The 15,604-nt window shown below is 46.4% G+C and overlaps 1 protein-coding gene across 2 annotated transcripts in view; it reads right to left on the bottom strand.

Annotated features, from left to right (window-relative positions):
* The window catches only part of LOC138580079 (zinc finger protein 354C-like), a 153,324-nt gene that overhangs the window by 16,596 nt on the left and 121,124 nt on the right, over window positions 1-15,604 (bottom strand). The window contains exons 6-7 of one of the 2 annotated variants that reach the window (XM_069650340.1): window positions 10,092-10,202; window positions 3,908-4,000 (exon numbers count right to left, since the gene is read on the bottom strand). In XM_069650340.1, coding sequence (XP_069506441.1) covers window positions 3,908-4,000; window positions 10,092-10,202 — 204 coding nt within the window. Of the gene's footprint in view, window positions 1-3,907; window positions 4,004-10,091; window positions 10,203-15,604 lie in introns of both variants that reach the window. The other variant, XM_069650341.1, reaches the window with a different exon arrangement.

The raw sequence follows: 15,604 nt of genomic DNA on the forward strand, positions 1-15,604 counted from the left end.
GTTTAGGTTTCTGCAATTTTAGGGGGGCGATGGTGTTCAGTGCTTTGAGAATAGCCTGGTTGTAAATATCCACTAAAACTGTAGGGTCAGTATCTGAGTCAATATTGTTCAGGATGGGGAGTAATATGGGTAGGAGTTTGTCAGGTGTAATGTCTTTCTTATTTCTTGTGCTGGTGGCTGGGGCGATGATAGGAGCCGGGCGGGTGTGTTGGCTTTGATAGAAAAGGTTATTTTATGATGATCGGACCAAATGCATGGGTCATTGGATAGGAGATCAATAGAGCAATTGAGGTGAGTGAGCCAGTCCAGTGTTCTGCCCTTGATATGATTGGGCTCATGAATAATGTGCGTGTGACCCAAATCAGATAAGGTGTTGTCTAGGTCATGGGCATTAGTGTTCTTAGGGTTGTTAAAACCAAGATTAAAATCCCCAAGTAGGATGGTTTGTGAATTGGGTTTGGTGTCTGTGGTTATGAGTGATGCAATGTCCTCTATAAAAGAAGAAATGGTAATGGTGGTCGGTAAATAAGGTGCATTGTTGCCGTGTGGTTAGGTGATAGAGGAAGTTTAATGGACAGGGATTCAGCAGAAGGGATTTGAGCATCCTGGATGACTTTAATGTCAAAGGTATTTCTGAATATGAGGGCGAGTCCACCACCCTTCGTCTGAGTGGTGTATCTGTGGCATCTAATAATGGCATAATCATTAGGTATAGCGAGGGCCAGCGATGGACCGGAGGCAGCATTAAGCCAGGTTTCCGTGACTGCAAGGAGATCGAGCTTTTCGTGAGTTATAAAGTCAGCGATGTCGAGGGCATGGGCAGGGAGAGACCTAGCATTCACCAAGGCTGCTTTAATAAGTTTGTCTTTTTGGTGAATTTTTTCTGGTGGTATGGGTTGGTCATGCAAAAGGATCTGGTCTGGCTTGTCTGAATCAGTGGCCGAATTGGCAAGGTTCTGGTCAGTGTGCAAGTGTTTAATACTACTGTAGGTGTACAGTTGGGGTTTTTTGGCCCACAGTCGGACTCTTAATCTAGAATTTCTGATTAAGATGCTAGGGTGGTGAGAGCATGGAGAGGCAGGTGGGCTGGTTCTAGAGTTCAATCTAATGTTTCTATTAGCAGTAGTGCAAGGTTAGTAGTCACTAACCTGACCTGACAGCAGTCTCTGGAGTAGCAACCGCAGAATGTAAGAATCTCCTGGAAGATCCTGCCCCTCCCCTTCACCGAGAAGAAAACATCAGTGAGGGAGAAGCACGAACCCCAGGAAAACCCTCTGGGGGAAAAAACCCTGGACGGTGTCGGAGGATGACTTCTGGAACGATGGGACTTCTCCGGGTGGAGGATCACAGGAGGAAGATGCTACGAGTCCTACAGAATAAGAAATGGACAGGTAAGTAACAGAGAATGAGAGGAAATTCAAAGGAAAAAGGACTAGGAAGTGGACTAGCACTTACTGACAACTCATAAACAAACTTGGTAAGGACTAAGTCGTCAGGGCCAACTGGACTTGGTAGCAGGTCTGCAATCTTGGTAGAGCAGGAGTGGGAGGTTTCTAGTAAGAGAGAGAGTGTCAATAGCGGGAAGGAGAGAGGACGCTAGATGTCGGATTCAGAACGGAATTTACTTTCTCGCGAATGACGGAATTCCCAATACTGGTAAGTAGCTTGCACGAAGGATAATGATCGGGAAGGAGAATGCGAGTCGGAGAATATTGAATCGGGAGAACAGCTGGAAAAGGGGGCTGTGGAGGCTTGCTAAGAATAGAAAACAGCTGGAAAAGAGGAATTAGGGCAGACATAACTAACACACCAAAGGCAGTAGACAATTCCTAAAGACGAACTTACGAAGCGTCACACAACGCAGAAGCGACACTCAGAATAGAAGTTCTTCGGTCCTTAAATGAGTCACGTGATCCGCCGATCGCATCTGTCGAGAGCGTGCAGCAACTAGACTGTTACTACGCTCGTAATTGAGATTCGTGGCCATCTTGAATGTCCCTTGTAGTAAGGTTCCGCACAACCTCTTTTTCGTATAAATAACCATCGTTGAAATGGTGTAACAGCAGTGGCGTGGGAGTCCTTGGGGTCATTGAGGGCGAGGTTAAAATCCCCCAGGAGGATGACTTTGGATGAGCTTTTTAGGTTGTCTGAGAGTGAGTGGATTAGGGCTTCATGGAAGTCAGCGCTGGGTCCTGGAAGGTGGTAGATAATGTGGAAGGCAATGGTGCAGCTGGGTAAGAGCTTGAGTTTGAGCAGAAAGTAGTCAGAGCTCTGACCCAGGTCCCCTTGAATTCTCCTGAATGAGAGATTCTCCTTAGCGTTGACAGCGGTCTTATCTGTGGATAGTGTACCCATCTGGGATGGCAAGGGAAAGGGCGGGGCCAGGTTTAAGAGTTCAATCTAATGATGCTATTCAAGAGTGCCAGAAAGCACTGACCCAGAATGAGTCATGAGTACTGGGTGAGTCGGGGCACAATTAAAAAGAAACCCATGTGCTGGAGCAGAGGTGAGCTACTGTACCTCATCTTCCTCCGGGCACTGCTTGAAGGTCTGATTTAGCAGTACATTTGGTCATTGTCTAGGGATGGCATGGAAACAAAGCCAAAACTCACCTACCTTTCATGGAAAAGACGGAGAAAACCTCCTCTTTCCAAATGGATGAAAAGATTGCCAAACACAAACCATAACAGGATAGCGTGTCCAGCTTCCACTCAAGATATAGCACAGAGATGGCCATTGTCTAAATCATCATGCCCTTGACATCATAGACAACGGCGAGCCAATCTTCCTGGCCCTGATCAAACTATTTGCTGCCCTCGTCGCCAGCAAACATAAGGTCTTCCCACAAAAAATAAAGGAGCCCCCCCTACATAGGGTCCAGCGACAGCGCTGCGATTGGCTGCCCACCGTACAAACTGACACAAACTCCTTTAGGTAGCCACAAAAAGCCACAAAACATTCCAACATCACCCGTAACCTATTGAGATCTACCTTGATCCACCCTCTCCCCAGTTTTGTTCAGCCTCTGCTCTGAACCACTGCGGGAACTCGTCCCTGACCTCGGCATCAGAGCCCTCTAACAGAGTGCAGGCCATTCTAACTGCGACAGCAGCCTCTATGAACTGAAGTGTTGCCTTTGCCTGCTGTCCTTAATATCGTAAATGAAATTCAACTTTTTCTTAGCCCAAATCACACCAACCGCTGGCCCTCACGAGTGCTGACACACCAAGAAGTATCCCCACAGCAAGCCTACCTACACACATTCTCTGGCACACACATATACATATACCCTCGGGACACTACACATCTGCAGCAAGGCCAACATCCTTATTGAGACACACCGACACACAGACACACACACACAGACTCTCTCTCTCTCTCTCTCTCTAAAGCTCTGACACCTACACACTGGAAGATGCACATACAAACCCCAAGAGCCATGCACCACTGCAAGCCTCTTCTGAGGAGGGACAAACAAGTGAATCCAAAACATGTTCTTGCATGAGCTAGAACACATGTTGGATGCTCCAACCCAGCAGAATATATGTGATGTTCAAAAGAGTCTTGCAGGAATTTGTAACAATAACAATTTTTATGGATATCGTATTCTTCACAAGAAAGAAAGCCCTCACCCTAAGATCTAGTCTCACATTTTCAAAAGCACACTACAATTTCAGATATTGCCAATCATTTCTGAAGGGTGCTACAACTGAAAGCACCCCCCTCAATTACCCGAACAAAAACCCTCACATGACTCAGAGAAATGAGGAAGAGCGGAGCGTCTAGAAACCAATATCTCACAAAGTGGCAGATCTACTGGAGAATTATTTAGCTTGTAGAAGGAGGTCGTCAGAAGCCCTGCGTGGGATGGTTGGCTATTCTAGGCAGCCGAGCATGGTCTACTCACCCACAGAACTCCCGTCGTCCACGATAGTAATGGCATACATTTCCCCTTCTTCGTCAATACCCATCGGCACAAATGCTTTGGAATCTCCAGGACCTGCTGTGAAAAAACATTTCCACATGTAAGGGAGTTAGGTTTCCAAGGGGAAGGAAATGTAGAGTCAATTGTTTACATAAAGGAGCTCACACACTGACAGAACGTGAAAGCTTTCACGCGGGCACTGGCTTGACAGCCAGGTTTAGTTTTAGTTTTAGAGGTTTGTGTAGCAACAGGGTCAATTTCTTTGATTCAGGGACAATGCTTTTAGGAGGGTTTTTTTTAATCACTTTTTATACAAGTGTCTGTTCCTGTTAATTGTGCAAATAAATGTATGCCGCTCCCAAAGCACATCATTTTACTGGGAGTTGTACTGAGCTTCAAATAGACTTCGGAGCCGTTATACCCAGGAGTGTAACATAGCAGCGGGTTTCACTAGGAGGCACTAGATCTAAACACGCTGCCCCCAAAACTCAATTAACAAAGTCAACTTGTTCACACGCAAGTGTCTACTGGGCTGGGACACTCGCAGGCACATTTTTCCTTCTTGCAAATTTCTCTCCATTGATTTCAATGGAGACCCCATCATATCTATCCATGGATTGGTATCTTGGCTGATTTTGGGGTGTTCGATCTCATTAGCCTCACTCACTTGCCTCACCAGTAGTTTTACTTTCCAGCACAAGCCACCTTCAGTGAAGTGTAACAGGGAGACAGTGTTACACTTCGGGCTTCCTTGCAGAATACGACTCCTTACAAGCTCTTCTGTGGAGCAGATACAGGTTGCCATGGCACCTGTACAAACTAGGACGGAGTCCGTGTCAGCTTACACGTCCTGTATGTGGAAGACGTACGGCAAGACACGCCTCCATACGGCTTTAAAACCACCGTCTTTCAAGGGGCTTGTTGCTGCTAATTAGCGTTACAAGCTACAGCGGTTACGTCTGTTTATTCCTTCGTGTTTTCTCTGCACGAATTCCTAATCTGCTTACCTGGTTTTGACCATTGCATGGCTTCTGGATTGGCTTGCCTCCTCCTTTATTCCTGTCGTGCTCGCCTGGCTTTTGACCCGGACCGTTATTGGATCCTGCTTCCTGCTGTCTCTTGCGGTACTTTATTCCAGCTAGCTGCTAATAGACGCGGAACAACTTTGCCTTCCTCGCAGGTGACTTGCTATCAACCATCCAGAACTTTTCAACGCCTTATCTGGATGCGTGTGTGCTCAGGTACATACTTGTAATTGGCAATTTCACCCCTGCTATTAATTTTCTCCACGGCCTTGCTTGGATCTTTGCCTTTTGTTGGATTCTGGGACATTGAGTGACTGTCTTGTGAACTTGTCTTCAAGTGCATATAAATGTTTTGCTGATACTGCACCAACCCGGCACTAGTGCGACCCTCGTGCCGTTCAGGGCTATTTCCCTATACTAACATTCCTGTTTGTTATTTTCTCCATTCGTTGCCTTCTGTTTCATGGACTCTACTTTCCATCCTCAAAATATCCATATTCAGGTTAGTTGTTATTGGTTTGATACTTTAGGAAGTCTCTTTAGAATTATTCCCATTCATTGTGCTTATTCATATTTTTGTAGATTCACCCCGGGGAAGCGCCACTCCAATACTTACCTAGGTATTTTCCTGTAATATACTGCTGTTCTGATTACTTGGTTTATTTTCAACACTGTATAATATCTTTGTATTCCTTTGCAGCATTGGTATTGGCGGTGTGTGTTCTCCCCACTCTTTTATTCAATTGACACCTCTGTCTGTCCCAATCGAAACAGCGGAGAGGTACATTGTAGAAAAGAGCCCCTCTTTGAGGAAGCCTGAGTCTTGTACTCAGGGGAGCTGGGACGCAAGGCTGAATATCGATTCTTGTACAACCATCATCTCCAAGTTCACTCATCCACATCTTGGGCCTACTTCGGAGTGGTGAGTAACAGACAGTCTTGTTTCACGTAAGAGGAGCAAGCACAAGCTGGCAGTAACGAACCATGCTTTACATGTTCATCCCAGTGCACTGCCATTCAGCAGCCTTCTCAGTGCCAGCTGCTCACCATGGCGTAAGACCTGTCTTTGTGCCATCTTGCTGCAAGAAATATCATTTCACAGGATCCAGCCATGGATGTCCAGTATTGCTTTTTGGGATTGGAACCCGGAGATATACGGCCTGGTACCAATCCACATTCCAGCCACGGAATGTCGGTTTCTCTGCAGATGTGGGGCAGCTGGCAGTCCCTGATTGGACGGCCACTCACTGTTTGAATGGTACAAGTCCTACCCACCCGTGGGCTGGCGAATTACCTTATCTGGGGGAACCAGTCTGGCGACCACCCACTTTTAACTAATAGTCCAAAGAATGAAGACAATGTAGAAGGGAGCTGGAGAACTGTTGCCAAGAGACCAAGCAATGCCAAAGCCAGCGGCGAACCTTTGGACCTTCTTTAGGGTATGATCAGTGCACCAGACAGTTTCTCACACACAAGCGAATCACCAAGCAGATCTCTCCTTGTGACACAAAGAGCTCACTGCGAGCAGCAGATGCTTTCCAGCAAAGGTGTGTGTGTGTGTGTGTGTGTGTGTGTGTGGTGTCCGAGGGCATCTGGAGACTGAGTGGATCCGCCATCTGCAATGTCTGTGCCTGCCTGACCCAGGTCATCCCCTCAATCCACTGTGCCTTGCAGAGTCCTTGCCATGGGACTAGTCCTCCAACTAAGTCTGTTCAGCCCAGCTGTTTGACCTATGAAAATGTGCCTTCATCAGACGATCAAATAAAAGACACAGAAAATCGACCTCAGCAGCCGCGGCCCCCAACCAAAAGGCATAAGTACTTGGCATCAGTGACCCCTACTTACCTGGGGGTGGTATATTCAGGAAGCAGGGTTCTTGGGGAGAGTTTACTTAGTTCTTTGGGTGGTGGGCCGCCATCCCATCTCAATAACTATGCATACCCTGACCGGTGGAGTCCTAGTCGGGAATGCTTTGCTGGGGACCCCTCATTGAGCTGGAATTGAGAGTTAGCCTCATCCTTTTGGGAAACCAATTTTCTACTTAAACTGGGTGTTCACTCTCGAAAAACTATATGTGGGCTTTAGCCAACCCGTGTTGCTTCCTGCACCCCTATACCAGGGTATTTGTCTGCAAAATATTCCATTGTAACACTGTTACTTGAACTATAACAGTATGTCACATGGGAAGGCCTTTTTTAAGCTTCTGAAGCAATAACTTATTCTGTACAGTACATGGTTTTTATTTGAATGCATAGTGTCTGGGCTTTGCAAAGTGAATTGAAACTCTGTACTTGCAAAGGGTTGTGTAGTCCCTCTTTAGGGTTACCTATTGAATATGGAAATGTTTCTATAATTAAGTGTGTAGTTTATACAGTATAATTGACTTCTACTTGCATGTGTTTGGCCTAATACTTTATATATTTTCTTACATCTGTGTGGACCTCTAATATTTGCCAATCCCAATGTGTTGTGTGAAGGCATCACGAAGCAAGACACAAACAACAGATTTACTTTTCTTACCAAGAGTACTTTATATGTCAGGATGGAGCAAGGCCTAACTTGCCCACTGCTAATGTGGGATTTCTCTACCTAAAAAACTAAGAGCAGTCAGTGTCAATAAGTTGAACTTAAAAGTCTGTCTGTGGCCAAAACCTATACTTGCCCTCACAACAAAAGATATACAATGTGTAGGGATGTCAGCACCAAAAGAAACAGTGTTCAAAATAAAGTTCTGAGCTTTTTCCAGCTCTCGGCTGGTTTCAACTTCCCCTTCCCCAGGTTCAAACCGTTCCAGGATATCTCAGGGTTCCCCTTCCCCAAGTTCAATACAGTTCAAGTCGCTTGACTTTCCACAATGCTTTCAGCTTCACATTATAATCCTTTAGATTCTGTATCAGCCAGCACAGATGCTTTCTTTCACTTCAGCGCTTACACCACACAGCCTTTGTCTTTTGGCTTCTCTTGGCTCTATCCCACATGTGGCTACTCTGTCTGGGCACAGTCGTCAGACCATGCATTCCACCCATCACAGGTCAAGCAACCGATAACCCTCGACACTTGGGATGCTCTTGGTTTTCTTTGGCTCGCTCCAAAATATGAGAGCGGGTAACTCGGTCTAAGCGCAGTGGTTCGCCAATTACAGGTAGCGCAACTGAAGACCCTGTATCATTGGTCCTTAACTTGGATATCTTCTCTGAAAACCTGTAGCATATGTCACCACTTAATGCCACTTTTCTTTATCAGTCCCCTTGATATAATTTGTATTTTAGACCCTTTGTCAAACCTTTCTTCAGCACAAGCCCCTCACTGTGAACATGTGCCAGTTATAAATGTTACTAGTATTATTCTCTTTCTCAGTCTCTTGGCTTTGCCACAACTAAGCCACAATGTGTATTCCCTTTATTCTGTGGTGTATATCCTCTTCCACCAACTTGCTGTCACTGTGTCTATTCAAGTTCAGCAACGTGTCCTTCACACTTGCTTTTCACTTAGTTCTTAAGTATTCATAACAGGCTTTCACTTTGTTCATCAATGTGTTTTAGCAGGTTTTACTACTTTCACCATAGCATATCATTCGCTTTCCACATGTGTGGTGATTTCACAATATTTCCATATCTTCTCTTTAGTTAGGTATTCAATATGCACCGTTGTATTTCCCAAAATACCTGCCCACTTATTCACTATTCAATGTTCTTGCACTCAGGTTCCAAACCCCATTCTCATATGATTGTTTGAACGTTAACTTTAAATGTCCAATTTCTGCCCTTGTAGTGCCCCGGTACGAATGTTCCCTTTCTCACACTCCCTCAGGCTTGCCTGCTCGTCCGGGCATCTTCTGTCTGCTCTCCGTCTTTCTCTTTCCTCCCGGGTTACGCGTCAGGAGCTCCAGCGAGCAGCGCTCTCTCTCGGGAAACCTTCTGGCAGCATCCCACGACGGTTAGGTTTCCATGTTCCCCAGCTCCAACTGGGAACACACAGCTCAGTGAATTGCTCTGGTCCTTTCACGGCCCACTCGGGTCACAGGCCATTCCCCTGGCAATACACAGCGTCCTCTCTGCCGGTCCCGCTCCAGCCTGCTCGTCGCCGCTGTTGCCTTCTCCCCAGTCAGGTTCTCCCCTCCATGTTGCGGGGCCCTCCTTTTAAGCACCTGTGGCCCGTCAATCACTTGAACATGCCTAACTCTTAATAGGTGTGTGTGTGTGTGTGTGTGTCCTCTTGCCACTCCCTGAGGTCCCTACTCCCAGGTGATCCTCACTCGCATATCCACCCCTAGGGTCCGGATCAAAAAACCAATGGCCTTTCCCTGGGCACCTGAGTGGAAGATCGAAGGGGAGTAGATGGGAGGATGCCCTCAGATTCCTCATAGTTGTTAACTGTAGTACCTTTACACCAACATCTCCCAAGTTTAAGCCTTACTGCTCAGTCTGCGCTACCCAGTGCTGATTCTGACAATCCCTCCTAAAATGCACATTGGCTGATGGCAAACACTTCACATGACGTAGGTAAATGCCATCTAGGAGCGACCACCCAGAATGTTATGCATTCAACGGTCGTGTGTATATTGCTTCTCTTGGTTCTACAATATGGGAATAAAAAATTCATATTGCAACTGCAATGGGCACTTTCAGCTGCTAAAACGCGGATGCTAAATTAAAGGAATGAGAACATTTTTCTAGGTATAGTGGTATGGGAAACTGATCCAGGAAGTTAGCAACATAGGAACAGTTTCACGTTAGATGTTCCCCCTATATGTCAGATAACCCTAGATAAGACGATAGTGGCACAAGGTTAGGATTTGTGGAAACGACTCTCACAGCAGGTGGGCGGAAGGGGAGAGTATGAGCCGAAAGAAATGGCAAAAGTCAGGACCTATTTGTAGGGCAATATATTTTAGGACTGACAATACCAATCCTTGATCACGATGGTTTAAGCAGATCAAAATGAAGATGAACAAGACAGAACCTACATCCAGGGCCTCGCGTTTGCAAACTCGCACCGATGATAGGCATACTATTGGATGGGACTGGGGAGAGCACAGTTGTCATGATAATCATTAGGACGACAATGCAGGTGGCACTTACAAAGAAATGTAGGCACATGTTCAAATTAAACAGGGCCATTGTGTACCATAGTTTACTCACCGCCAGGATTGTCTACACCTTCGCTTTTGATATAGTCCCCAGTGACAATGGGATACGACTCCTCTTCTTCATCAATGCTCACTGAAGCAACTGGGGTCAGAGATCCAGGGCCTGTAATACAAACACATTATAATGAGCAGACCCACAACATTAACGGCAAAAGATCCTCTCTGCAGCAACCATTGGGCATTCCATTACCGCCTTACGCTCCAAGAAAATACTCTATGATCTATCACACACAAGACGGTGCCGAGTTCATTCAAATCCCTTGCACTATGAGTGGCCATGAATAGGAAGTATGGCGGAGCGATGTCAAACACGATCAAATTACACGTACTATACAAACTGAAGAATCAGGGCAGGACTTAGAAAGGGGGTATAAAACTGCCAAACTAGGAAATTTACTACATAGCAAGCCAGCTGCAATATGTAGCTAAATGGCTCTCTGAGGAGTCAACCTCGGAGTCCAGGCTGTTCCGACGGGACTGTGCCCCATTCTTCCTAAAGAAAATGATGTGGCTGCCTAAGCCAGACACGGAGGGGCGTCCGAAGATGATGATACTCGGGTGGAGGATATGGCGCAGGGCCTGCCAGTTGATGGAGAATCCATTCCCGTGTTCCCCGCAGGTACCTCTAGTGGCGCTGGCGGGTGAAGAAAAGCAACGAAGGATGATGATTTGGAAACACTGGGAACCTGTGGGGATAGCAACAATGGGCGATATATGGCAGGAGGGGAATATAAGGGACTTTGCTGTGTTGGAGGAGGAAACTGGGTTACACACGGGCCAGTTTATCACATACCATAGGGTGGTGCGGAGAATCAAAGAGACATGGTCCGAAGTAGTACTAAAAGATGAACCGGATGTCACCACAGATACAATATACAACATAGCAGAGGGGGGACACGAGATATCCAGAATATATGAGCTGATGATGTCCAAGGTGGGGAAGGAAGTGGCACAACTGAGACGGGACTGGGAAGAGGAAGTGGGAGCCCCAATGAGTGATGGGATGTGGGAACGAGCCCAAGGGTACCACAAAAAGTCTCTGGAATGCAAGACTACAACAGATACAATTATACATAACTCACAGGGCGTATATGACACCCCAGTAGATAGCCAAATTCAAAAACGCAGGACGACAAGCATGTCCCAAATGTGATGAGGAAAATGCCGGAATGGTGCATATGTTCTGGTCATGCCCAGTCATTGAGCGTTTTTGGGGTGAAGTGGCATACAGGCTAGCGGAAAAAGGAATAAAGATTGTGGTGGACACAGTGTGGGCCTGCTTGATAGGAGGGTTTCCTAGACCACGTAAACTCAAGCATGTAAGTAAACTAAAAGACCTTGCATATGCACTTGCAAAGAGGAGAATTGCTATGGGGTGGAAGGCATGCCAGAGACCACGAATAGAAGTATGGTGGAAAGAGCTACAGAAATGGGCTGAAGCAGAAACTATAGTATTGCAAGAAGCAAGTAATGCCGGGGGGGAGGAGGAGGCTGAGACCCTGACAGCCTGGAAACAACTAATAGCAGAGTTATTTGGGCTCACGCGAGACCCAACGGAAACCATGCAAGGGAGTAGGCTCAACAGGGGAGGAGGGAAAGGGAGTAGCAGTGGACATGATGAAGCGATGTATATTTAAAATGTTACTATATGCACTGCAAGTTTGGTTTGTATTGTTTGTTGAAATAAAATTATTTTTTTTTAAAAATCAGGGCAGGACTTGGGAGTGGAGAAGAGGCGGGTACATCTCCACCCAGGGTAAAGCGTGACGCAAAAACACAGTGATCACATTCCTTTTCATGAAACTAGAAAACACCATCAACATTCTGGAGAAACCAATATCTCAAGTACCAAAGACCAGGATAGAAATGCTAACATGGGGTTCAATCATGAACTAGACTCAAAACAAAACCCAACTAAAAATACATTAAAACTGTCAAATACAGATCTGGGAACTGCAAGAGGCCAGTGGACGAAGACAGGATTCTACCACCAACCATGACGCTGCTGGAGAACTATCCCTGGACCCCTCGCAGCCTAGGGCGGGAGACCTACCAGGGTTTAGCTACAGCCAGTCCTTCCCCAGAGTCGGGGCGTGGGAGCTGGGAGGGCCCAAGTCCCTATCCCTTTCCCTGTGCCTGGTTGCATGACAACAGTACCACTGTCTGTCACCCCTTGCCTGCACAGCACCATTCTGGCTATCGCCTTTCTCAGTATCAGCCATACTGGGACGGCCAGCAGGTACCCAGAGAAATAGAGCAAGCCAAGTGCACAAGAAGCAGAACAAGCTGCACAGCAGCCGGAACAAAGCCAGCTGCTGAGCAATCCACCTCATTGGGATCCTTTGATGAATCCAGTGAAGTCATCAAGGAATCCCCAGCGGTGATCTCCTCCCATGTTGCCAGGGGATGGCAGCTGCTACTTGATCGTGACCCTGGGGGCGGTTCTATGAGTAAGGGTTGCATAGCTCTCAACTCACACGCTTTTGGTGGGTGTCACCCGCCTTGCAAACAGCTGACTCACCCGCCAAGCATCCTACACGCCCATTTGTTTCAATGGGCTTCTCACCCGCCAAAAATAAAATCAGGTGTTTTCACCCGCCTTTGTGATGCAAACGGTTGAGAGCTTTGGGGTCGCATGGGAGGGGATAGCCACCAGGGAGATGTTACAACTTCATTGGATGAAGCTGTCAGGTTCCCATTAAGTATCTCCGCTAGAAGGAAGTCTAGGGTAAAAGAAAACTGTTTTGCGCAGGAAAGGTGAAAGATTTTCAGTTTATTGTCAATGGTGGTAATCCTGAGGCAAGAATATCTCTTCCTTAACATTGCCTTTCAGGATAATGGAGTGGTCCCAATCCATTATGGTGGCCATTCTGAGCAGTAATGATTTGCTCTGAGGTGTTGTGGGGTAGTTTGGAATCTCGAGGAAGATTTTAAACGTCCTTTCATTCCAGTCAAGCTCACGGAAGGTCACAGCATCCAGAGCGCAAGAGCTTATTTAATTGAAGTCAGTTTAAAAGACTTTTCAGGGAAGCTGTAGTCATTTGAGAGACCACCAGATAAGTGCTTTTTAATTTGGAACTAACCTCTAAAGAAAGTCACACTTGAGAAAGTCATAAATGCACATAGTTACGTGCAGTGCTTGTAATCTAATACTAGAGGCATTTGCTGCACAGTTATGAAAAGCACTGAAGCAGAAAAGGAACTGCGAGTGTCAGAGACTTTATTTTTGTACATATTAATTAAAGCAACGCAGCGCGGCCTCCAAAGTCAGTTGTGAGTAGAATTGAGGAAAGGACCTTATGTAGCACCTGCAAGTCTTGTGTGCGTGTAGAGCATAACAAAACTCGTTGCGTCATCGCCTATCAGCGTGGCAAGTCAAGATCAGCTAAGAAGTGCTGAGCTCTGAGTGAGTCAGCAGATGTTTGAGCAACAGCAGAGGCGGCGGATGCTGCGCTTTGGACGGAAGGGGCTGAAGCAGTAAAACTGATTTGGGTGCGGTCTCCGAGTAAGCTTTTTAATGAAATATTTTTTAGGGTGTGGCCGGCGCTTACGAAGGAGTGATGGAAGAAGATTGACACAAGTAACCGATGGGGGATTATAAGCTTAAAGGCAGTTAGAGAAACCAGTCAACCTGAGTCACATTGTAAAGAAGTCTAAAAACCCAGCACTGAATCTCCAGTGAAAATGTAGGAGGTGTTAAGGGAACGATTCATAAGCAAGGTGTCAAGCAAGTTCCTGAAGGGTTTATGTGTCAGTAAGACTGCTAAGGGCAGAGCAAGAAAGCCTTCTGTACAGTAAAAATGGAACATTGATCTAGCAAGGGAGCAAGGCTGAGCAGGGAAGACAGTTTTGGTTCAGCAATGATTCTATGTTGAATCAGGAGGAAGAAGTGTGAATTAACTGAGAAGAGACAGTAAAAGATTAAAGAACACTTTAGTCTATGATGTGTCTTTAATAAAAGTCTACTGAAGTAATGAGTCTTACATCACATTGCTAAGGAAACGTTAATTCAAGCAGTAAGCAGAGGAAAGCAGGTAACTAAGGGAAGGTGGTATTAAATATTTATGAAGAGAGAAAGGTTTAAGGAAGTTGTGTAACCATTAATGCATTAATTTGCTGGTAACCTGAAGGCATGAGGTTCAGCAGTCAGAGCGAGACCGACAGGGTCCCGTTCTATTTTGTTTTATCCACTTCCCCTTTCTCTCCGGGCTGGTCATCGCGGCAGTCGTAACTCAAAGATTGTCGGGAGGACCGGACTAAGGGGTCTGCAGGACTCATCGTCTGCTCCTGCTGAATTTTCGAGCTTGGAACCTGCAGAAGCACAATATCCCCACCTTTCTCATGAGGAACACCCTCTAATACCAGAGTTCTTAGTGGCCTATTGTCATTCTAGTCAGGTCCCCACCTTTGACCAAAACACTCGCACATACCACCCCTTGTTTCGGATGTGCCTTTATGTGAAAACCTCCAAGAAAATCCATCTTAGAGTGAAATGTGCAAAGACATTCATGGACTCCAACTCCCATAACCAGTCAGGTACTGAGGCAAGGAGGAGGATGAGGGAGTTTGTGCAAAGTGACAGGAGCTCAAAGAACAACATGCGCACTAGTTGTTTTTCCAATTTTTCAGTGCGTGGGACATTTAAAGATGGCAACTGCACTATCAGAGAGAGCGGGAGAGAATGCTAAACCCCACGCTGATGCTAAATAACCACAGGATGATGGAAGGCTGCTGGGACAGGAAGAAAAGCTGCATGCAAGCAAGAAGGGTCCCAGAGACCCTGTGAGTCGCATAGAAGGTCCTGGATGGTGAGTCATTCGCAGAGGCAGCATTCTCCAGGTCGAGCAGAGAGGGAAATCTGGCGTGTGAACATGGAGCCACGCAGGATGCTGGGGGAGCAATTGCACACTCCAAAGTGGAAAGCAGGTGAAGGAGCCACCCTGCCGAGGCACGGGCAGAGTCAGAGGTGCTGGAAGGAACTATCCAATGCAGCTGGGGACCCCAGGGGGTTCTGACAAAGGTGCCAATGAGCGTTTGAATGGTACAAGATTGCTGATGCAGAAAATACCCCAAGTTTGTTTAAATGCAGTCAAGGCAAAGTACTAATTCAACATCAATAAGAAGAATTTTTGAATGCAGACAAGGCCAAGTTTAAAGACAAAACCCAATCAAGTACAGATGCATGAGAGGCCAATGTGCGGGAAAAGTTTGAGCAGAGAAGATATACCAAGCACCTCTCGGTATATGCTATTGTGGCATAGCAAAAGGACTGTGAACAACTATAAAAGAAGTCCTGGCAGGCGAGTCCACGGGGCAGCTGAAGTGGACCCGAGTAGAAAAAGATCACTCAACATTTCTCTGTACCAGCCGGACCACCGATCTTTGTTGTAAAGAAGCAATCCGAGGAGCTCGGGCCATGCATTGACTACCGGGAGCTGAACCAGATCACAATTAATATTTGCAACTTCATCAAGTAAGTACAAGGACGCCTCATGGTTCACCAAG

The sequence above is a fragment of the Ambystoma mexicanum genome, chromosome 3p (assembly GCF_040938575.1).
Source record: "Ambystoma mexicanum isolate Mex_15411 chromosome 3p, UKY_AmexF1_1, whole genome shotgun sequence".
Classification (NCBI taxonomy): Eukaryota; Metazoa; Chordata; class Amphibia; order Caudata; family Ambystomatidae; genus Ambystoma; species Ambystoma mexicanum.